This window comes from Myotis myotis, unplaced genomic scaffold, assembly GCF_014108235.1.
Source record: "Myotis myotis isolate mMyoMyo1 unplaced genomic scaffold, mMyoMyo1.p scaffold_m19_p_9, whole genome shotgun sequence".
Lineage (NCBI taxonomy): Eukaryota > Metazoa > Chordata > Mammalia > Chiroptera > Vespertilionidae > Myotis > Myotis myotis.
The window spans coordinates 61,683,641-61,702,860 of record NW_023416401.1 but is presented as its reverse complement, the minus strand read 5'-3'; the positions used below and the strand labels follow the sequence as shown (position 1 = coordinate 61,702,860).

The 19,220-nt window shown below is 49.6% G+C and overlaps 1 protein-coding gene and 1 long non-coding RNA gene across 4 annotated transcripts in view; one reads left to right on the top strand and one right to left on the bottom strand.

Moving 5' to 3' along the window:
- Positions 1–3,341: 3,341 nt before the first annotated feature.
- Positions 3,342–5,463, bottom strand: LOC118662855. The gene is made up of 2 exons (XR_004969911.1): positions 5,302–5,463; positions 3,342–3,697 (listed from the first exon to the last, which is right to left on the bottom strand). It is a non-coding gene; the product is annotated as an uncharacterized LOC118662855 (long non-coding RNA).
- Positions 4,136–19,220, top strand: part of HM13 (histocompatibility minor 13) — a 40,746-nt gene continuing 25,661 nt past the window's right edge. For 2 of the 3 annotated variants that reach the window (XR_004969910.1, XM_036321809.1), the window contains exons 1-2: positions 4,136–4,427; positions 16,471–16,569. Coding sequence is in view for 2 of the 3 variants with exons in the window: in XM_036321809.1 (XP_036177702.1) it covers positions 4,200–4,427; positions 16,471–16,569 (327 nt within the window). In the remaining variant the exon portion in view is untranslated. The remainder of the gene's footprint in view (positions 4,428–16,470; positions 16,570–19,220) is intronic. The other variant, XM_036321810.1, reaches the window with a different exon arrangement.

The window sequence follows — 19,220 nt, the reverse complement described above, 5'->3', positions numbered from 1 at the left end:
TAACAGCCTTTCTCTCAATAGTTTTAGTATCCATTGATGATCCTTGTTTCTTATATTCAGAACTATTTAAGCATGTAATACTGTGTGTCAAATTGTGTGTGTGTGTGTGTATGAGGAAAAAATTTTTAAATTGTAAACACATTCATAGTGACTGAATCCTATATAATAAAAGGGTAATAAGCAAATTGACCCTAAAGGCAGAACAACCGGGAATGACCAGTCACTATGATGCTCACTGACCACCAGGGGGCAGATGCTCAATGCAGGAGCTGTCCCCTGGTGGTCAGTGCGCTCCCAAAGTGGGAGCTCCACTCAGCCGCAAGCCCTGCTGACGGCTACAAGCGCAGCAGCAGTGGCAGGAGCCTCTCCCTCCGCCTCGGCAGCACTAATGATGTCTCCCCAAGGGCTCCTGGGCTGCCAGAGGGATGTCTGACTGCCAGCTTAGGCCTTATCCCCCAGGGACTGGGCCTAAGCCGGCAGGTGGACATCTCCTAAAGGGTCCCGGACTGCAAGAGGACACAGGCCAGGCTGAGGAAACCCCCACCTCCCCGAGTGCATAAATTTTCATGCACCGGGCCTCTAGTATAATAATAAGTGAAAAGAGGTGGGGGAAGGACTGCATTTGTTCTTTGGAACAAATATTTGGTAATTTATCTATCCCAGGCTCTAAACAACCTCCATTCTTTTTTTTTTTTAATATATTTTATTGATTTTTTACAGAGAGGAAGGGAGAGAGATAGAGAGTTAGAAACATCGATGAGAGAGAAACATCGATCAGCTGCCTCCTGCACACCTCCTACTGGGGATGTGCCCGCAACCCAGGTACATGCCCTTGACCGGAATCGAACCTGGGACCTTTCAGTCCGCAGGCTGACGCTCTATCCACAGAGCCAAACCGGTTTTGGCAACAACCTCCATTCTTGATGTCAGCTCAGATCTCCTCTGGAAAAGCAGCTGTATACAGGAGGCACCCACCCTCAGACTGTCTCATTCCCATCTCTGGAGAATATCAAGACAGGTAGACCCAAGCCGGAAATTCAACCCTTGACAGGAGCTTTCTGAACTTGGGTCAACCCGTCAGTTCTCTGGGTCGCATTCACAATCCCCCACCCTGGAGTGTAAAGGGAGATGGCCAGATCTGCTCTGGGCCAAACTAAATCCAGTGTTCAGCCTAGCTCGAAGCAAGTGCGTCTCTGATTTCCGGTTGTAAGCTCTCAGATGAGGAGGCTCAGAGCCATGAGGCCCAGTGGCCTGAATTATTGATGAGTGATTTCATCAGGCACACTGCCTTCTCCCATTCACTAAGGTATGTCCAGCTTATTGACACCATCTGCCCAGAACTAAGCTACTCTGGTCCAAACCCCTTCGCCTTCTGTGTAGCTAGAATGTTGGAAAGAACAAAGTCTTTGGAGTCTTACAGCCCTGAGTCTCTCCTCTCCCACTAAGTCTCTCCTCTCCCACTGCTGACTGTATGACCTGGGCTAGCTAGTTTACCTCTGTGAGGCTTAGTCATCTATAAAAGTGGACCAATCGTCCCTTACTAGCATTATTGGGATCAGAGAAGACACCCATAAAGTTAGTAGAGTGCCTGGAATGTACTCAGCAAACAACCTACTATTCAAACTTCCATAGTCTGACTCCTTGCCTTTGTCTCCCCTCACCATGAACCCCATGTTCCAGCCCCTCCTCACCACCTGCTAAGCTAGGACCAAGCCGTGTGATTTTACACCATCTGTGCCGTCTATCAATTCATTGCCTCTCAGCTTTAAACCCATTTTTTTGCCAGCTCTGTGATAATGGAGCTGAGTCTTGTAAAGATTTCCCCTTTGGGTGCTCTCCCTCTCTCCCTGGAGCAGGCCTGCGCGGGCCTTTCCCTCTCCCCTTTCCTCCCCCTCCTCAGTTCCCCCAGGCACATCACCTTTAGCTTCCTCTCCCCCAAGCTCCAAGGGCCCTTCCTTTACCTCCATAACTCATTTCCTAAGCCCATTTTGAGAGGGTTAACTTGAAACGCAGGCAGGCAGGGCAGGGGTCCAGTGGAAAACAAAGGCAGGTGGGACATAAGCCGGGGCAGACACTGCCTTTTGAGCAGCCTAATCACAGAAACCAACCAAGCAGGAATAACAAAATGTTTCTGGACTCAAAGCGGGAGGCCAGGAAACCGAGGGAGGGCCTGCAACAATAAGGTGTACGAATGCATAGAAACAGAGAAAGTTCAGCATAGGGACAGAGAAAGAACACACAGAAACAGGGGAAGTTCAGCATAGGGACAGAGAAAGAACACACAGAAACAGGGACAGTTCAGTTCCGTTGCTGGGCAAGAACAATGAGGGAATCAATCAGGTGATGACATGGATACAGAAACAGGCTTGTAGCAAATATACACCCCTGGACTACAAGGCTTTAACAGACAGCCCATTACTGGGGCCCCTCTCCCCTCGAGGGGAGTCTCAATCGGCTTGTAATAAATTTCCACACTTTTGCTTAAATCTTCTGGTCCACGGAGCTCATTCTTCGGTGTTGCGAGACACGACCCCGGGAAAATACCTCAGCTCACCATTCGGGTTATCGGCTTCTTCTAGGAATTACTTTTACCTGTGTAATTTACCAAATAAATGTTCTCTTACAGTAAAAAAAAAAAAAATTCTCCTTTGCCAGCTGGCACGATAAACCTTTTCAGTAGATTTCACTAGAAGGCCGCAGAGGAGAATGGATCTTCCCCTCCTGGTTCTAGGTGGCTCATTTCCTGGGTTCTGGAAAGCAGGCTTTCTTCTCCACTGCTTGGCTCAAAGTTTCCCCAGTGCTAGGTGCCTGCAGGTTGCAGCTTTCTCCAGTTTGTCTGACACACTTTCTCCAGCTCTTAACTAGGGCAGCAGTAACATAGCCAGGAGCCCCAGACAGCACGGGCCTGCAGCCAAGTCCAGGTCACTCCTACCCACACCCGCTCCCCATCCCTGATCACACACACACTGGGAGCCCCACAGGACTGCTCATCTACACAGACAGCCACCTGAACTTCACCCTGTGGAACTGTCTGGAACCACCCTGGCCCAAGCCATATACAGAAGTGTAGTAGGTTCCCAGAGAGGAAGGCCTCTCTAAATTACTTATCTCCATTAACATGCTATGTAACATACGACTAAACACTAGCATCTTATAGACTTCATATTTTATTTTGTTCATGTTATATATTGTTTTCCCAACACCACCACCACCCATTCCACCAAACTAAAAATGCAAGCTTAATGAGGGCAGGGACAGACATTTGCCTGTATTATTGAAACCGGACAACCAGTGGGTCCGGGCTCCCTGTCACTACTTGAGCCAATTAAGCAGATACAGGGTTGGATCATATAAGAACGTTTATTCCAATAATGCCAGCGGTATGGGAGAGCAGCGGGTCATCCACAAAAACCTGCTCTGCAACCTTCCATAAGCCAGCTGCTTATCTTGAGAAGAAGGGCAAAGATTACATGGGGAAGTAGGGATTACATGCTTGGGGAAGTATGCAATTTGGGCTGGGGTGGGACTCCATTGTTTGGGCAACAAGGTCGTTATTCCTTCCGTGATATTAGGTAGTTCTTGAATGAGAAGGGACCACATTCCAAGTTGGTTCCCAGGTCCAAGGTTGACTGCCAGGTCTAAAGTTGACTCCCAGGTCGCGGGGCGTACAACTCCCAGTCAGGTTAGAAGGTCCTTTCTTTAATCAGAACAAAGCCATCACCGTTAACAGAGCATGATTAATATTTCTTATAACTATAGCGAGTCCCCAGTATTCTATTCATTATTCCTTCTCAGTGTCCTCAGAGCCTATGACAGTGCCTGGCATATAATGGGCTATTCAAATACTTAAGGAGTGAAGGAACAATGGAATATTGGATGAATGCACGCGTGAGTAAATGGATTCTTAGTTTGAGGATTGCGATCTTTGGAACAGTCTGGCCGACTGAGGAAGTCCACTGAGGCTGAGAATAGGATACTCTGGTCTCTCTCAGGAGGGACGCCCACCGCAGGGGTCTCGTGATCCTTTCTTGACCGCATCTAGCAAGTTGCTTAGCAACCGGCCGCCGGACCCTCCGCCTCCGCTAGAGGGCGCTCGGGCGCAGGGACGTGCACGCGTGCGCGGCCCTGGCGGCGCGGGAGGCACGTCACTTCCTGTTTCTTTAGGGGAACGTGGCTTTCCCCGCAGTGCCCATCTCCTGATGCAGCGGCCGGAACTGGAATCGGACCCGGAGCGCAGCTTCGTTATGGACTCAGCCCTCAGTGACCCGCATAACGCCAGCGCCGAGGCTGGCAGCCCGGCCAACGGCACCACGAGGCCGCCCTCCACGCCCGAGGGCATCGCGCTGGCCTACGGCAGCCTGCTGCTCATGGCGCTGCTGCCCATCTTCTTCGGCGCCCTGCGCTCCGTGCGCTGCGCCCGCGGCAAGGTAGGGTCGGCGGCAAAACCGGTGCTTTCCACCACCCCACCCGGGCGACGGCTGACACGGGCCCGCCCCGCCCGCCGTGGGAGAGACAGACACCTCCCCTCCCAGCGCCTGACCCCCACCCCGCCCCTCCCCTGGCCCACCTCCCGCGATGGCCTGGGGCGCTGCACCCTCGGGGCCCCGTCCCGCGATCCGGTTACTGGCCCTGCCCCGGATAGGGCCTGGGTTCTAGCGCTGCCAGCCGACCCTCACTCTGATTCCGGTACTGATTGTTCCGAGCCAACTGGACCCAGCCCAGCCTCTGCTCTGGCTGTTCATCCCATCTGAGACCGTCACCCCGTCCCGGCTCCGCATCATCCCGCTCTGCCCCTGGTGGGGCGCTGGTCCTGAGGACTCCCGAGTGGTCCAGGTGGTGTCATCCCTCTGTCAGGAGCCCTGCCACACCCCATCCCAGGGCATGGGCATTGTCTAGCGTCCAGGCCCAGCCCTGGACTCGGACCTGTCTAACTGGAATCCGTGGCCTGAAGTGTGCTCTCCCACAATCCCCAGATCAGGCCCTGGTCCCTGCCTCAAAAATAATAATAATAATAATAATAATAGTAATTTTAAAAACCTAGGAGGATGGCCCCAGCTTACAGTTTTTCACATCACTTTCTGGAACCAGTTTCAGTCGGCCAGCCCCTCAGTAGCCGGCAACTTGGCGCCCCCCTTTTTAACCAGGCGTAGACACCTTCTTTGACTGGCTCCCTCTCCCTGACAATCAAGCTAACCTTGTCTTACCTGAGCCTAAACCCTGTTCCCACCCCAGTCCCTGACCCTACCCCGAAGTAGCCTTTCTCTTTATGCACCCACGGCAGTCCCCCCACCAATGGCCTACCTGCTGAGAAACAGCTGCTGTTGGCATCCCTGGCTTTCCTCAGCCCCTGTCCCATGGGACACCAGGGAGAACCCAGCACCTCCACCTCCTCTCCCGGCCCCCGCCCTTCCCTAAGTTAAGCCCTGTCTAGCCCACGGTACCAATGGCTTCTCATTTCCCGGCACCCAGTCCCCTCCTCCACAGCCTCCTGCTCTGCAGCTCCCCCGCTCCTCCCCACCCAGACCTGAAGTTGAACCTGAGCGGAAGCTGCCTTACCCCAACAGGGCAGGCCCACAGAGCAACTGCCACTTTTGAAACTGCTCACGCCGCCTTCTTGAAACATTACCCAACTGGAGCAGTGGCTGAAGCTGCCACCTTTCTTCCCCAAGACGCAAGGGCGCCGCTGCTGGTTCTCTCTGTGGTCAGATGCCGAGGGGAATAGGCAGGAAGTTGGCCCCATTTACCTTTCTGCTCTGCCCCTTTTAAGCAGCGTTCAGGTGGCCGTCAGCCCCCCCTAACAATACCTTTCTGGCAGACACTTTGGTGCAGGGAGAGGTTCTGAAATAGACCAGGACCTAGGAGGTGAGGGGCAGCATGTGTACGCTGGGCAGTTCATCTGAGGGGCTCCCCAAAACTGAGCAATTCTTAGCAGCGTCTCTGCATATGGATCACTGGTCTCTTCAGAAAACACCCTGCAGGCAACACAATTCCCTGAACTTGCACCGTTGTCTAGGGGAGTGGGGATGCTACAGAGATGAGTGGTTCTGAGCCCTGTGACCAGGGAGTTTAGGTGTCTGGACAAGGGAGGAATAGCTAGCTCTGTGACTGCATTACAGGTAGTGCTCAGGGTTTAAGGAGAAAGCTGGGGACCCCTGGGGCAGGGCAGGGCAATTTTGTGTTGAGAAGACATTCTAGGAATGAGGGAACCAGGTAAGTAGGGGTGCGAAGCAGTTTAGAAGATGGGGTGGCTGGAGCAGAGGGTCTGGATAGAAGAGAGCTTTAGATCCACTGTCGCCTCAAATACCTCCCCCCAGCATCTGTGGGACAGCAGGGGTTGGAAGACAGTGCATGAAGTTGTAAAGGGCCCAGTCCTTACTTATTAGCTTCCCACCACTAGGATATTCTAAAGTTTACCAGGCCTTCACCCTCCTTTATTCTCCCAGCAACCGAGTGTGGCGAGCAGGACCAGTTTTATTATCCCATTGTACGGAGAAAGAAGCTGAGGGTCAAAGAAATGGCTTCTCAAGATCACTCTGCCAAATAGTGACAGAACCAGGTGCTCCTGGTCCTCGTCTGGGGCCCTCTCCTTGATACACAGGTGCCCCTAAATATAGAATCCCATGGAGATTGCCCCTAAATGATACCCAAGTGGCATTTTGGCCTAGGGAAAGGGCTGGCCAAATGACTTCCTTTTTCTGCCCTGAGTCATGCTTCCCCAGTCATTTGGCAGGGAGAGAGGAAAGTCAATATGGGGGCTCAAGAGTTTTGATTTCCCATCAGTGTTAAACCCCAAAGCCAGCTGAGAGAGGGCATGTGAGGACAGAATTCTCCCTGAGACCAGCTTGTCCGTAACAGGCAAATTAGTGAAATGAGGAGAAGGAAGTGGGGCGTCCAGGAGGGTGTTGGGAAGAAGTAGGCATGGGTGCCCATCCCTGTCAGAGACCTGTGCTCCCAGAAAAGAGCAGGTCCCAGGCCCAGCAGTAGCTGCACAGCAGATTCCTTCAAAGGCACCGAGCCTGTCACTCCGAGGAGCCCCTCAGCCAACTGGACTGGGCTCCTGCTCTGTGCAAGGCCCTGGGCTGGGTACCAGTGGTGCCGGAACGAAGAAGGCCAGGCCCTGCCCTCACAGTGTCAGTCACCAAAGAGAAACAGATGTGCGACCAGCCAACTAAACTGAAGGCTGATGTGCCTCCTAGAATTGACAGCAGCTGTCTTTGCGTGGAGGGTTAGAGTTCCACAGGAGGTACAAGAAGAGAGGGAGGCCTGGGACCACAGGGGAGGCGGGGAGTAGTGTGTCTGAGCCCAGTACAGGGGCTCGGATGGGGGACAAGAAGATGCTTAGGGAGCCACAGGCTTTCTGAGGTACTGACTCCTGAAGACAATGCAACAGTTAATCTTCATAGTTACAAAAGTACTGCACAGGTGCTCTTGGGGGGAAAATTCAAACCATGCAGAAATGAAAGGAAAAGCCTTCTCAGTACCACTCCTTGGAAGTAACCCAGTTGGCTGTTTGGTGTGTAACCTTCCAGAACGTTTCTCTGTGTTTATATGTGTGTGCCCGTGTGTATATCCACATGTAAATTTATTTTTCTAAAACTTGGGATTTGTAGGGCATAATGCTCTGCAACTTAAGTGTGTGTGTGTGTGTGTGTGTGTGTGTGTGTGTGTGTGTGTGTTCTGTAACATTGTCTTGGTCATTTTCCTATGTCAGCACTCATGGATCTGCCGCATTGTCCTACGGCAAGGAGGGAGGGTAATGCACGCTCATGGTATAGAATTCCAAAGGAATAGAGGGGCGCACAGTGAGTCTTCCTCCCCCACCAGTGGCCCACGTTCCCTCCCCAGCGGCAGCAGACCTGTTACTTGTTTCCAGGAGATTCTGTGCCCTTACATATAAACATGCTTTCCCCCACTTTCGCTATATAACTGTTATACTTTATATGCACTTTTTTGCACCTTTCTTTTTTTCATTGAATATATATTGGTGATAAATACATCAGTACCTATGGAGTGGTGGTCCTGCCTGCACGCCAAAAGCATGACTCAGCACCACCTGGGAATTTCTATTTTAACTTGAACAAAATGTATTGGTTTTCCTTGATTGACTCTAGAAGAGCTCTTTGGGTTCATCTGGCCTTGTTTCCGGGCTGCTGCTGCTTTTAAAGCCCTTTGTTGCTTCTTCAGCTTTTAAACGTCCCGGTAAACCCAGTTGCTCAGAGCTTCTTGGTCACCCAGCTGCAGTGGGCTTTTCGGTAGTACAGAGGGGAAGGTGGACTCAGTCCCCAGCTCCTTGCACGTCTTCTCAAAGACATTGTAGTTGGTCTTAGGGAGGTTTTTGAGCATCTTTTTCCTCTGAGCAATGCTCATCGGCAGGTAGCGTTTGAGGGCTGTGTCCCTTCCATGTTTCTACATGTGCGCTTCATAATTGCGGATCTTGATCGTCAAGGCAACACTTAGGGCCTTCAGGGCGCTGGTGTCCTCAGCGTTTGCCACAACCTTGTTCATCCATTGTTCTTGCTTGACTTTTGTGTGTGTGTGATTTTTATTGTTGTTGTTGCTTGATTTTTAGCTTCTCCTTCCGGTTCACCTTTTCCAAAGAAAAGAGTCTTTTCTCGACATCAGCCTTTTCAATTCCAGAACGTCCTGGTAATCTTTGAGCAGCGTGGAAGGGGCGGGATGTCTTCTTGGCTGGGTCGGACTAGTTCCTAGATGGCACATCCATGGCATATCCGCAGACGGCTGGAGGACAAGACCTTGGGGAGGGGAGAGGAAGGAAGGGGAGGACCCCGGGTCAGATGGAAGCCAGGTGCACCCTCCACCCGGCAGCCCAAGGGCAGGGGGCCTGGGGCCGAACGGAACCAGCACCCTCCACGCGCCTTCAGCAGCATAGTGGCTTCTGACCCCAGCGGGCAGCTGCGCTGTGGCCTTCACCGTGCTGACCGGGTTACATGAGCTGAGAACTGCAAATTCTGAATGAGAAACTCCGGTGGGCCCAGCAGGCTGTTTTCACAGGCCGTCCTGGTGAATCTGATGTGTGTTCAAGTGTGAGAACCTTGGCTTAGAGTTCTCCGCGGTTTGTTGAGGTGTGTCAGCCCTTTGCTGTTACAGGCCAGGCTGAAATCTATCTCATACAGTCATTTCACACTTGTCAGTGTATCTGTAGGATTAACTCCTTGAAATGGATTTTCTGGGTCAGAGGCAAAGTGTTTTAACTTTACCAGATTGTCCACCAAAGGGGTTATACCAGGTTAGACACCTGCCACCAGTCCCTGGCTTCCTGTGTAATGAATGACCGCTTAGTAGTCCGTTGGCGGAGATGTTTGCGCAGGTATGTGCTACAGTCAGGTCTGAGCTTCAGAACGCTCTCCTGGCCGGGCAGTAATAGGCAGGAGGGAGAAAGGAAAGAGGCTGGTGAGATGGTAGGAGGCAAAGGGTTGGGGTGCGGGGTTAGTTCAGGAAATACTTAGGAAGCAGAATTGTGGCCGGATGAGTGAGTGGACGTTGTAAGGAGGAGAGAAGACCCTCAGTCTTCAGCTGGAATGGCAGTCACAGAATGGTCCATGGGTTCCAGAGCGTTTCTAGGGCCTGACTGGCAGCTGTATCCCAGAGCCTGAGCTGAACCAATGGCTGGAAGCCGGGCATCTGTCTTTCCTCACCGCTTTTGCTTCTGCCCTGATAACGGAACATCCAGAATGTCACTGGAAGCTAAATTTATGCCTGCTACTTGTGTCAGCTCCCCCCCTCCCCACTCTCTAATTATGTTTCGTGTGTCAGGAGCTATTGCATTCGCATAGGAGTGTCTGGTCTAAAAAAATCCAAATTGAATTAGGAGAGAATCCTAACCGCATTTAGTATTTTTGTAACTATGACATTTAACTGTTCTGTTGCCAGGATCTGTTCCTCAGAAAGCTCTCAGGCTCCCTGAGCATCTTGTCACAACTTTCCAGCAGAAATTTCTAGATAGGAAAGGTAGAGGGTGCCTAGGGAGTAATAGCCAAGCATTTGGGCTCCGGAACCAGTGGCCGCAGTGTGAATCCTGGCTCTGCTGCTCTCCAACTCTATGACCTCAAAGCAAGTTACTTCACCTCTCTGAGCCTCAGTTTCCTCATCCGTGAAATGGAGCTACTAAGCGTACCTGCTTTGTAGGGTTTTTGTGAGGATGTAGTCACGTAAAATGCCTAGAACGGTGCTTGGCCCCTAGGAAGCTCTCAGTAAATGTTATCCTTATTACTGTTACTGTCGGTCGAATTTCCATTCTCCCATTTTGACTCAGCATTACGGCATGGGTTATTTATAACAGTCACCCACGGCGGAGACCTAATTCCTTTGGATGGTGGAGCATCTGTTCAACCTTGGTTTGTCACCAAATAATGTGAAGCCTCTTCCCGCCCAGGCTACTGGGCTGAAATGAAAGGAATATGTGGAAATGAGCCCTGACACTGGTAGGTGACGCCGGAGTCCCCTGGATGCTTTCACACCATGTGCTTGGCCTTCAAGGTCCTGCTTAAGTGGCATCTGCTCCAGCCACTCCTGTTACGCCCCTGCTGCCGTGCAGACGCAGTGTCCTGCTTGCTTTCTCACGATCCCCTTGCATGTAGTAATACACATCGCTTCGCCAGCCTGAGTGACGTGCTCAAGGCACAGCACCGAGTACTTCAGTGCAAAAACCCGAGTCTCCTGACAAGTCACACCACAGCTGAGGAAGTGGAGGCTCTGAGAGAGTAACTCCGAGGTCCCGCGGCTGGGGAGGCAGCAGGAAGCAGACGGCTTTCTGACATCAGAGCCCTCTCAGCTATTTGGCACGCGTGCCATGTATCAGACCAGCGTACGTGTCTTATTTTATCACGTGTCACAGTGTATGGTGATATTCTGTTTACTGCCAAGGTCTTGGCCGACTTGCCTGTGAACTCTGAGGTCAGGAGCTAGTTTGGGGCGGGGCGGGGGGGGGGGGTGTTCTGAGTGTGTGCTCACACTACTGCTACGCAGGAAACAATTTGTGGAGGCACACAGAGCGGGTGAGGAACTTGGCCAGGTCCCCCAGCACACTCCTGCCAAAAGCAGAAACCAAGGGCTGAGAGAGAAGAGGAAGGGAAGATCGCCCTGCCTCTCAGTGCCAGTGTTGCTCACACACGCGCACACACACACGCTCACACACACACACACACACCACCGCCACCTCCCAGCAAGGCTGCCAGAGAGTGACTCCCACAGAGCTGCCTCTGGGGGCTCCAGAAGGAGGCTTCCTTCCAGCCCTGCGCCTGGGCCCTCAGCCATGCCTATGAATGAAGGGGGCCTCCCTGATCATCGCAGCTCCTCGTGTTCACAGCACTTCACAGTTTGCCAGGCTCTTACACATCCCATATCTCGTTTGGTTTAAGCCCCTTGCCCCTTTTAGAAGTGGTTGGTCTCAGTCACCCAGCAAGCCATTAAGAGAGCAACGAATACCTTGGCTATACTTCATGTGCATCATTTTGCACATGCATGAATTATAACTAGGAAAAATTCCCAGCGTGGAATTGCTTGGTCAAAGGGTATGTGCATTTGTGCTTTTGGCAGCTATTGGCCAATGTGCTCTCTACGGGAAGACCTGTCAGCGGTGTGGGTCAGCCCGTTTTCCCTGTAGTCTCACCAACTCAGTGTATTATCAAACGTGGATTTTGCCATTCTGATGATGAAAAAATGGAATCTCAGTATAGTGTAATTTGAGCTTCTCTTATTAAGAGTGAAGATGGCCCTCACCAGTTTAGCTCAGTGGATAGTGTGTCAGCCTGTGGACTGAAGGTCCCAGGTTAGATTCCAGTCAAGGGCACACACCTAGGCTGCAGGCTCCTCCCCAACCAGTCAATGTGTTTCTCTCACATTGATGTTTCTCTCTGTCTTTCCCTCTCTCTTCCACTCGCTCTTTAAAAATCAATGGGAAAATATCCTCAGGTGAGGATTTAAAAAAAAAAAAGTAAAGGTGAACATTTTTCCTGTGATTGAGAGCCATTTGTAGTTCCTCATCTGTGTGTCCTCTCTTTGTATCTTGAGCGTGTGTAGGTTACGAATTGGCAAGCCTGCCAAGTGGCCCTCCCCCAGAGGCTGGACCAGTTTGTACACAAATGAGTGACATGTAAGCGTCCCAGTTCACCACCCCGCCATCTCCTAGTGATCGTTTCATGGGCTTCCCGCTCTATGCCCCATCTCCTTCGCCTTCTGCAACCTTCCATCGTGATGCGTGAGGGCCTCCCTGGGCCAAATCTACCTCTCCAGGCAGCTTCCCCCTTAGCTTGTTTTGTCCTGTTGGTTTTTAAGAGGCAGCTGTGAGCCAAAATATTAATGAGACTGCAGCTGAGCATGCTCCCTTCTCTTAGGGATGCTGGTGCCTTGTTCCCAGGCTGGATGTGGCGGTGGAATCTCAGGACCCTGATGAGTCTGTGGCTCTTGTGGAGAGAACTTCTCTTTGGCATGAGCAGAAGTCTAATCTGGTGTTGCTAGGACTTTCGGTAGCTTCACTATAAAATAGAATTAGGCATAAAGTTCAGGGAGAGTTGCCTTGCGAAGCAGGCTTATCCCGGTGGGGGAACCTGGAAACGCTTCCTGGCAGTGACACTCGCTGGGTCCTGGAAGACAGGGTTTTGCCTAGCAGAGGACCTGGAGAGCACCGTGATTCCGAACGCGTCTCACTTTGCGTGTTTAATATTCTACTATTGATGAGTTTTCACTAGAGAGCCTTTTGGTATGAATTGTATAAAGCTGTTTAATTCCTGTGTTGCACTATACTCTATTTCCAATTTTTCCATATTTATAACACTGAAATTATTTTTTTTTTATATATTTTATTGAGTTTTTACAGAGAGGAAGGGAGAGAGATAGAGAGTTAGAAACATCGATGAGAGAGAAACATCGATCAGCTGCCTCCTGCACACTTCCCACTGGGGATGTGCCCGCAACCCAGGTACATGCCCTTGACCGGAATCGAACCTGGGACCTTTCAGTCCGCAGGCTGACGCTCTATCCACTGAGCCAAACCGGTTTCGGCCACTGAAATTATTTTTATTGCATTCAGTTGGTTTTTTTTAATATATTTTTTATTGATTAAGATATTACATATGTGTCCTTGTCCCCACGTTACCCTCTACCCCCCCACCCCCCACTCATGCCCTCACACACACACACACACACACACACACCCGTTGTCCATGTCCATTGGTTAGGCCTATATGCTTGCATATAAGTCCTTTGGTTGATCTTTCCCCCTTACCCCCACCCTCCCCTACCTTCCCTCCAAGGCCCGACAGTCCAATCAATGCCTCTCCGTCTCTGGGTCAGTCCTTGTTCATCAGTTTATGTTGTTTATTATATTCTACAAATGAGTGAGATCATGTGGTATTTATCCGCTCTCCAGTTCCATCCATGCTGTGACAAATGATAAGAGTTCCTTTTTCTTCTTCCTCTTCTTAAAGAATACCTTTCAGCATTTCATATAATGCTGGTTTGGTGGTGATGAACTCCTTTAGCATTTTCTTATCCGTGAAGGTCTTTATCTGACCTTCTATTCTGAATGATAGCTTTGCTGGATAAAGTAATCTTGGTTGTAGGTTCTTGGCATTCATCACTTTGAATATTTCTTGCCACTCTCTTCTGGCTTGCATGGTTTCTGTTGAGAAATCAGCTGACAGTCGTATGGGTACTCCCTTGTAGGTAACTGACTGTCTTTCTCTTGCTGCTTTTAAGATTCTCTCTTTGTCTTTTGCTCTTGGCATTTTAATTATGATGTGTCTTGGTGTGGTCCTCTTTGGGTTCCTTTTGTTTGGGGTTCTCTGCACTTCCTGGACTTGTAAGTCTATTTCTTTGACCAGGTAGGGGAAGTTTTCTGTCATTATTTCTTCAAATAGGTTTTCAATATCTTGCCCTCTCTCTTCTTCTGGCACCCCTATAATTCTGATGTTGGTACGCTTGAAGTTGTCCCAGAGGCTCCTTACACTATCTTCATATTTTTGGAATCTTTTTTCTTTTTTCTTTTTCGGTTGGGTCTTTTTTGTTTCTTCGTATTTCAAATCTTTGACTTGATTCTTGGGATCCTCTTGTCTGCTGTTGGATCTCTGTATATTATTCTTTATTTCAGTCAGTGTATGCTTAATTTCTAGTTGGTCCTTTTTCATATCCTCGAGAGTCTCACTAGATTTATCGAGGGTCTCACTAAATTTATCAGTGGTTTCCATAAAATTCTTGAAAAACCTTATAAACGTGGCCTTGAACTCTATATCCAGTCGTTTGCTTTCCTCCATTTCTGTCATTTGTGACCTGTTTCTTTGTCTCCGCATTTTTTATGCTTCCCTGTGTTGGTAGAGTGGTTTTGTGTGCTAGGTGTCCTGTAGGGCCCAGTGGCTCAGCCTCCCCAGTTACCTGAGGTGGACACTCTTGGTGTACCCCCTTGTGGGCTTTTTGCACAGTCTTATTGTAGTTATGCCTTGATTGTTGTAGGATCACTGGGAGGAATTGACCTCCAGGCCAATTAGCAGTGAGAATCAGCTGTGTCTGCAGTGGGAGAACTTCTGTGCTGAAGACACCCTTCTGGGGCAAGACTTGCTTCAGTGGGGTTTTGGTGCTCACTGAGTCTGCACCCTGAGTGTGTCCCTTATGGATCTGAGGAGTTGTAATCCGGATAGTCCCCCTCTGACACCTGGGTACACTGGCTCTTGGATCTAAGGAGGTGCTAATTTAGCCTCTGCCTGAGGTTACACAGCATGAGCTATGAAGAGAACTGCAGATTCCCCTTCCTTTTTTGGAGTTTGGAGGTGCCCAGATGAGGCCCAGCTGTGAAGCAATGCAAGCCGTTGTGTGGCCTTGGGCCTTCTCTTGGAAGTTCTGGGTCTGTCTGGCCCAGCTGCAGTTAGGTAATTTTCAGGTTGCAAAGGGCTGGGGCATTCATATGCAAAAGCCTCTGCCTTGGCCTGGGTGGGGCGGGGTCTCAGGGAATCAAAGGGCGGAGCAAGCAGCTATGGCGGATTCTTAGCCCTGCCCTAAGGGGCCGTGTGTCTCAGTGTCCCGGTAATTGCTGCAAGCACCTCTGAGGGAAAGCCGACCTCAAGTTCCAAGCTCTGCCCGCTGCCAGACAGTCCAGTTTCTCCCCGTATGAGTCCTGTGTCCCCAGAGACTTCCCGGAACCAGAGTTCAGAGCAATCGGGAGCTTGTGACTCCCTCCCGATTCAAAAAGACAGCCGCGTCCTCAGGTGCCAGCCCCTTTCCGCGCGCGAGCCTCCGTACCTCTGCACTTTACTTCCGCAGCTCCTCTGGCTCTCAGTGTGCTCTTCTTTCTTTCTAGTTGTAGAATTTCCACTCAGCCAGCCTTCCTGTAGTTCTGGATGATGTCCGTTTTGTCTTTATGTTGTTTTTATTGAAGTTGTTGTGGGAGGCAGCAATTTCCCGGTGTTTATCTATGCCGCCATCTTAGTTTCTCCCGCATTCAGTTCTTTTTCATGTAAACATTTATCCTCTGTCAGCTCTTTACCCAGATCACATTCCTGCCAACTACGGCATATGCCATTGTAAATTTAGTTGCGGCTTTCACTCTTACCAGATTCGGTTTTCCCAAATTTCTTGAGTTTTAAGTGTTGTCAAGATTGGCTTCTCATCCCGGCCAGTTTGGCTCAGTGCATAGAGCATCAGCTCGAGTACTGAAGGGTCCTGGGTTCGATTCGGTCAAGGGCATGTAACTCGGTTGCAGGCTCCTTCCCCACTCAGGGCTCAAGCAGGAAGCAACCAATCTATGTCTCTCTCACATCGATGTTTCTCTCTGGCTCTCCCCACTCCCTCCCATTCTCTCTAAGAATAATCAATGGGAAAATATCCTCCAGTGAGGATTATCTCACACACACACACACACACACACACACACACACACACAAGATGCTTCTCACTATTGGTGCCTTCCCGTGTGTGGGTCCAGCCATTGTCAGTTTTGTAGGTTGTTGGTTTATTGCCACTCAGTATTCACTACCTACTGGATAAGAGATGGATCATATTTACCTCTTAGCTAATTCCTAAGAAAACTGGAAATCCTTCTCATGAGTTCTAGGACAACTCTGCTGTCACCAGTTCCAAAGTTTTTGTTTTTTGTTCTTGTTGTTGTTCAGTTATTACATACCTAGTGACTGCTTCTGCCATGGATCTTCTCCCAGATAAGCCACCTGTGCACGGGGTCCTCCCTGGGCTTTCCCTGTCAGGGCCCAGAATTCCTCAATGGCAACAGAGTGGGATCAGAGCATCTTGCCCCAGAGTGGCTGGGCAGCTCCCCTGGCAGAGGGAACAGCATTAACAAAGCCTGGAGTTAAGAAGACATGGGCTCCTGCAGCACCTGAGTGAACCGGGGCAGAGCGGGGGAAGGAGGTTAATGAGCTCCTGGGGCATCAGACCCTCACCAGTGTCCAGCCCTAGGAGGCCAGAACCACACCCCTGCTCAGTGGGTCCCTCTGCTCTCTCCTCTAGAACGCCTCGGACATGCCCGAGACCATCACCAGCCGGGACGCCGCCCGCTTCCCCATCATCGCCAGCTGCACGCTCCTGGGGCTCTACCTCTTTTTCAAAGTAAGTCTTTGCCACCTGTTGTGTCATTTGGTTTCAGTAACTTTATTTTCTTTTGTTTTACTTTTTCCATCCCAGGAGACATGCATGTTCATTTATAGAAAATAAAGAGCAGGAAAAATATCCTTAAAATTCACCCCTAGAGCCACTTCCCAGAGATGCAGCCACTGTTGGTGTTTGGGACAGTATCCCACCAATCTTGACTTCTTTTCTGCGTGGAGCTTTTTGGGTTTTTTGCATGATACCCGTCTGGTTTCATGGTACTATTTATGTTGGGCTGGGGTATAGCTTGTGTCTCAGACATACCTCTACCATACTAATTGCTTTTTTTTTTTTTTTTAATTTATCGAGGTTTATTTTCCTAATAAAAGTTACACAGGCTCAGTGTTGAAAACCTGGAAAACACAGAAAAGTAAAAAGGGAAAAACAGCAGACATCCAAAACCCCTCTTCCAGAGACAGTCACAGAGCCCCTTTGGAGGTGTGTCCTTCCACTGTTTCTCCTGTGCATGGTTTTGCCGTGACTGTGACCATGTCGTGTCTTCAGTTTCGTAGCTGCTTTTTTCACTTCCCATTAATAACATCATAAGCATTTTCTCATGTTACTGCAAACTCTCCTTAAACTATATTTAATGTAATGTATCTTATTTTTTAATTATAAAAGAAATATAAAAAGGAAACTTAAAGTAAAGGAGGGGAAAATATCAAGAGAAATACACAAATGTAATCCCCTTTGACATATTAGCCTGTCTCCTTTCAGGCTTCTGATAAGCATGTTTTTTAATAGTACATCACACACAAGCACTTTTTTCCTGATCAGTGAAAATTCCTCAAGGACAACCTTTAATTTACAATTTCAAAATACCATGTCTGTGGTTAAAAACCTTTTTCAATCTAAGAGAAGGTGTAAATGAGCCATAATCCTCTCCTCAATGTAGTTTCTTATGAATCTTTACATAAAAGATTGTATAGATCTACATTTATGTTAAAATTTAAAAACAAATACATTTCAAACATAATATGATTTTTATCATGGAGATATTTTTGTATCAAGACAACTGAACCTACCCCATTCTTTGTAACAGCGGCTTGTGGTTCTGTTTTATGGGTGTGTCCTGAGGGCGCTGAGTGCTGGGCGTCACTGCAGTGCTGCCGGGACACCTTCGGCACATGTCTTGGCACGTGCACGTATTGACAAGTGTATCTGCAGTAGGATTGCCAGGTCCGATAGCATCTCTGTTTGTCATTTGGACAGATAGTGCCACCTCCACCCAAAGAGATGGCACCCTTTTTACATTCCCTCCAACAGTCCCAAGTGTGCTGCTTCCCTCGCCTGCATTGGGTAGCAGCCAGATTCTCTGTTTTAACCAGTAAAATGGAATTGCTAATGCCTGTTTCCTGGTCCATTGCTCCCGCATTGTTGGATCAGAACTACTCTTTTTAATGGTTTTAGACTGTCCCCCCAAGCCTATCCACCATGGTTGATTATATCATCCCCCTCACTTTAAACGGAAAAAATCATTTGGATGTTTACTCTTACCAATAAATAAGAGTGAGTCAAGTAGCAATAGGTATTCATCCATTTTTGTATTTCTTTGTTTTTTCGTTTTTTCCTGGGCCTCAGGTGAAGCATTTACCAAATGCTTTGGTTCATAGTGCAACAGCATCAATCCATGCCATGTCCCCCTCCTTGTTCCCCGCCCCCCGTACCCCCTGTGCCCACCTCCATTTCCCACCTCCGTTTCTCTTTCTGCCAGAGGTACCGCCTCTAATGGTTTGATTTGTGTCCTTAGATGTGTGTCTCCTTGTAAAAAATATGGTGTTGGTGCATCGGTGCGTATTGATGAGGGTCTGTCTGGTTTCCATAGATAGGGTTATGCAGTACACCTCCCTCTGTTTCCTTCTGCTTTCCCCGGTGCTTTTGAGATCTCTCTGGGGCTCTGTGTACATTTAGCCCATTGCCTCTGACTTTGCTTTAAGCGGGTGTTTCTCAAGTCTCTGTTGTGGTAAGTGCCAGGGACACACATCCAGGCCCGTGCCTCCAGACCTTCTAACATTTTTAGTACTTAGGATTCCTTCCTTAGGCCAGATTCCCCAGGAAGGGACTTCTGGCAGCGGGGGTGTGCACATTTCTATTTAAGGCACTGGGTGCCGTTGCTCATTGCTCGGCCTGTCCTCCTCTCCTGGCAGGTAAGCCCCAGCCTGCCTTGTGCCAGAGGACACAGTACACCTCTTCCTCATGTCTCAACGTCCACGTCAGCATTTCTGAAAGGCGGCTGCCTGGACACACAGCCACCAGCCTGCTCCCGAGCTCCAGACTAACAGCTGGTTGGTTGGTCTCTTTAACAGTGACTGTCTCGCTGCCCCTTTCCTCCTCTCCTGCGTGGGGCACTGGAGTTTATAACATTTCTCAAATCATACAATTTACTTGATCCCATCTCATCCAAAACTGATTGCTCTGAGGCAGCTCACGAAAATTAAACTTTCTGGCAGCCAGGGCACAAAGAAAGCGAGACCTGGTGCACAATTCCTAGTCCACACAGTCAAGCCAACCAGAAGCTCAGAGGTGCAGCCAGAGAGAGATTTTCCCAAGGGCCTCCATTGACAGAACATATTTCAATGTGAGAGGTACACCACGTCGTCAAGTAAAGCACA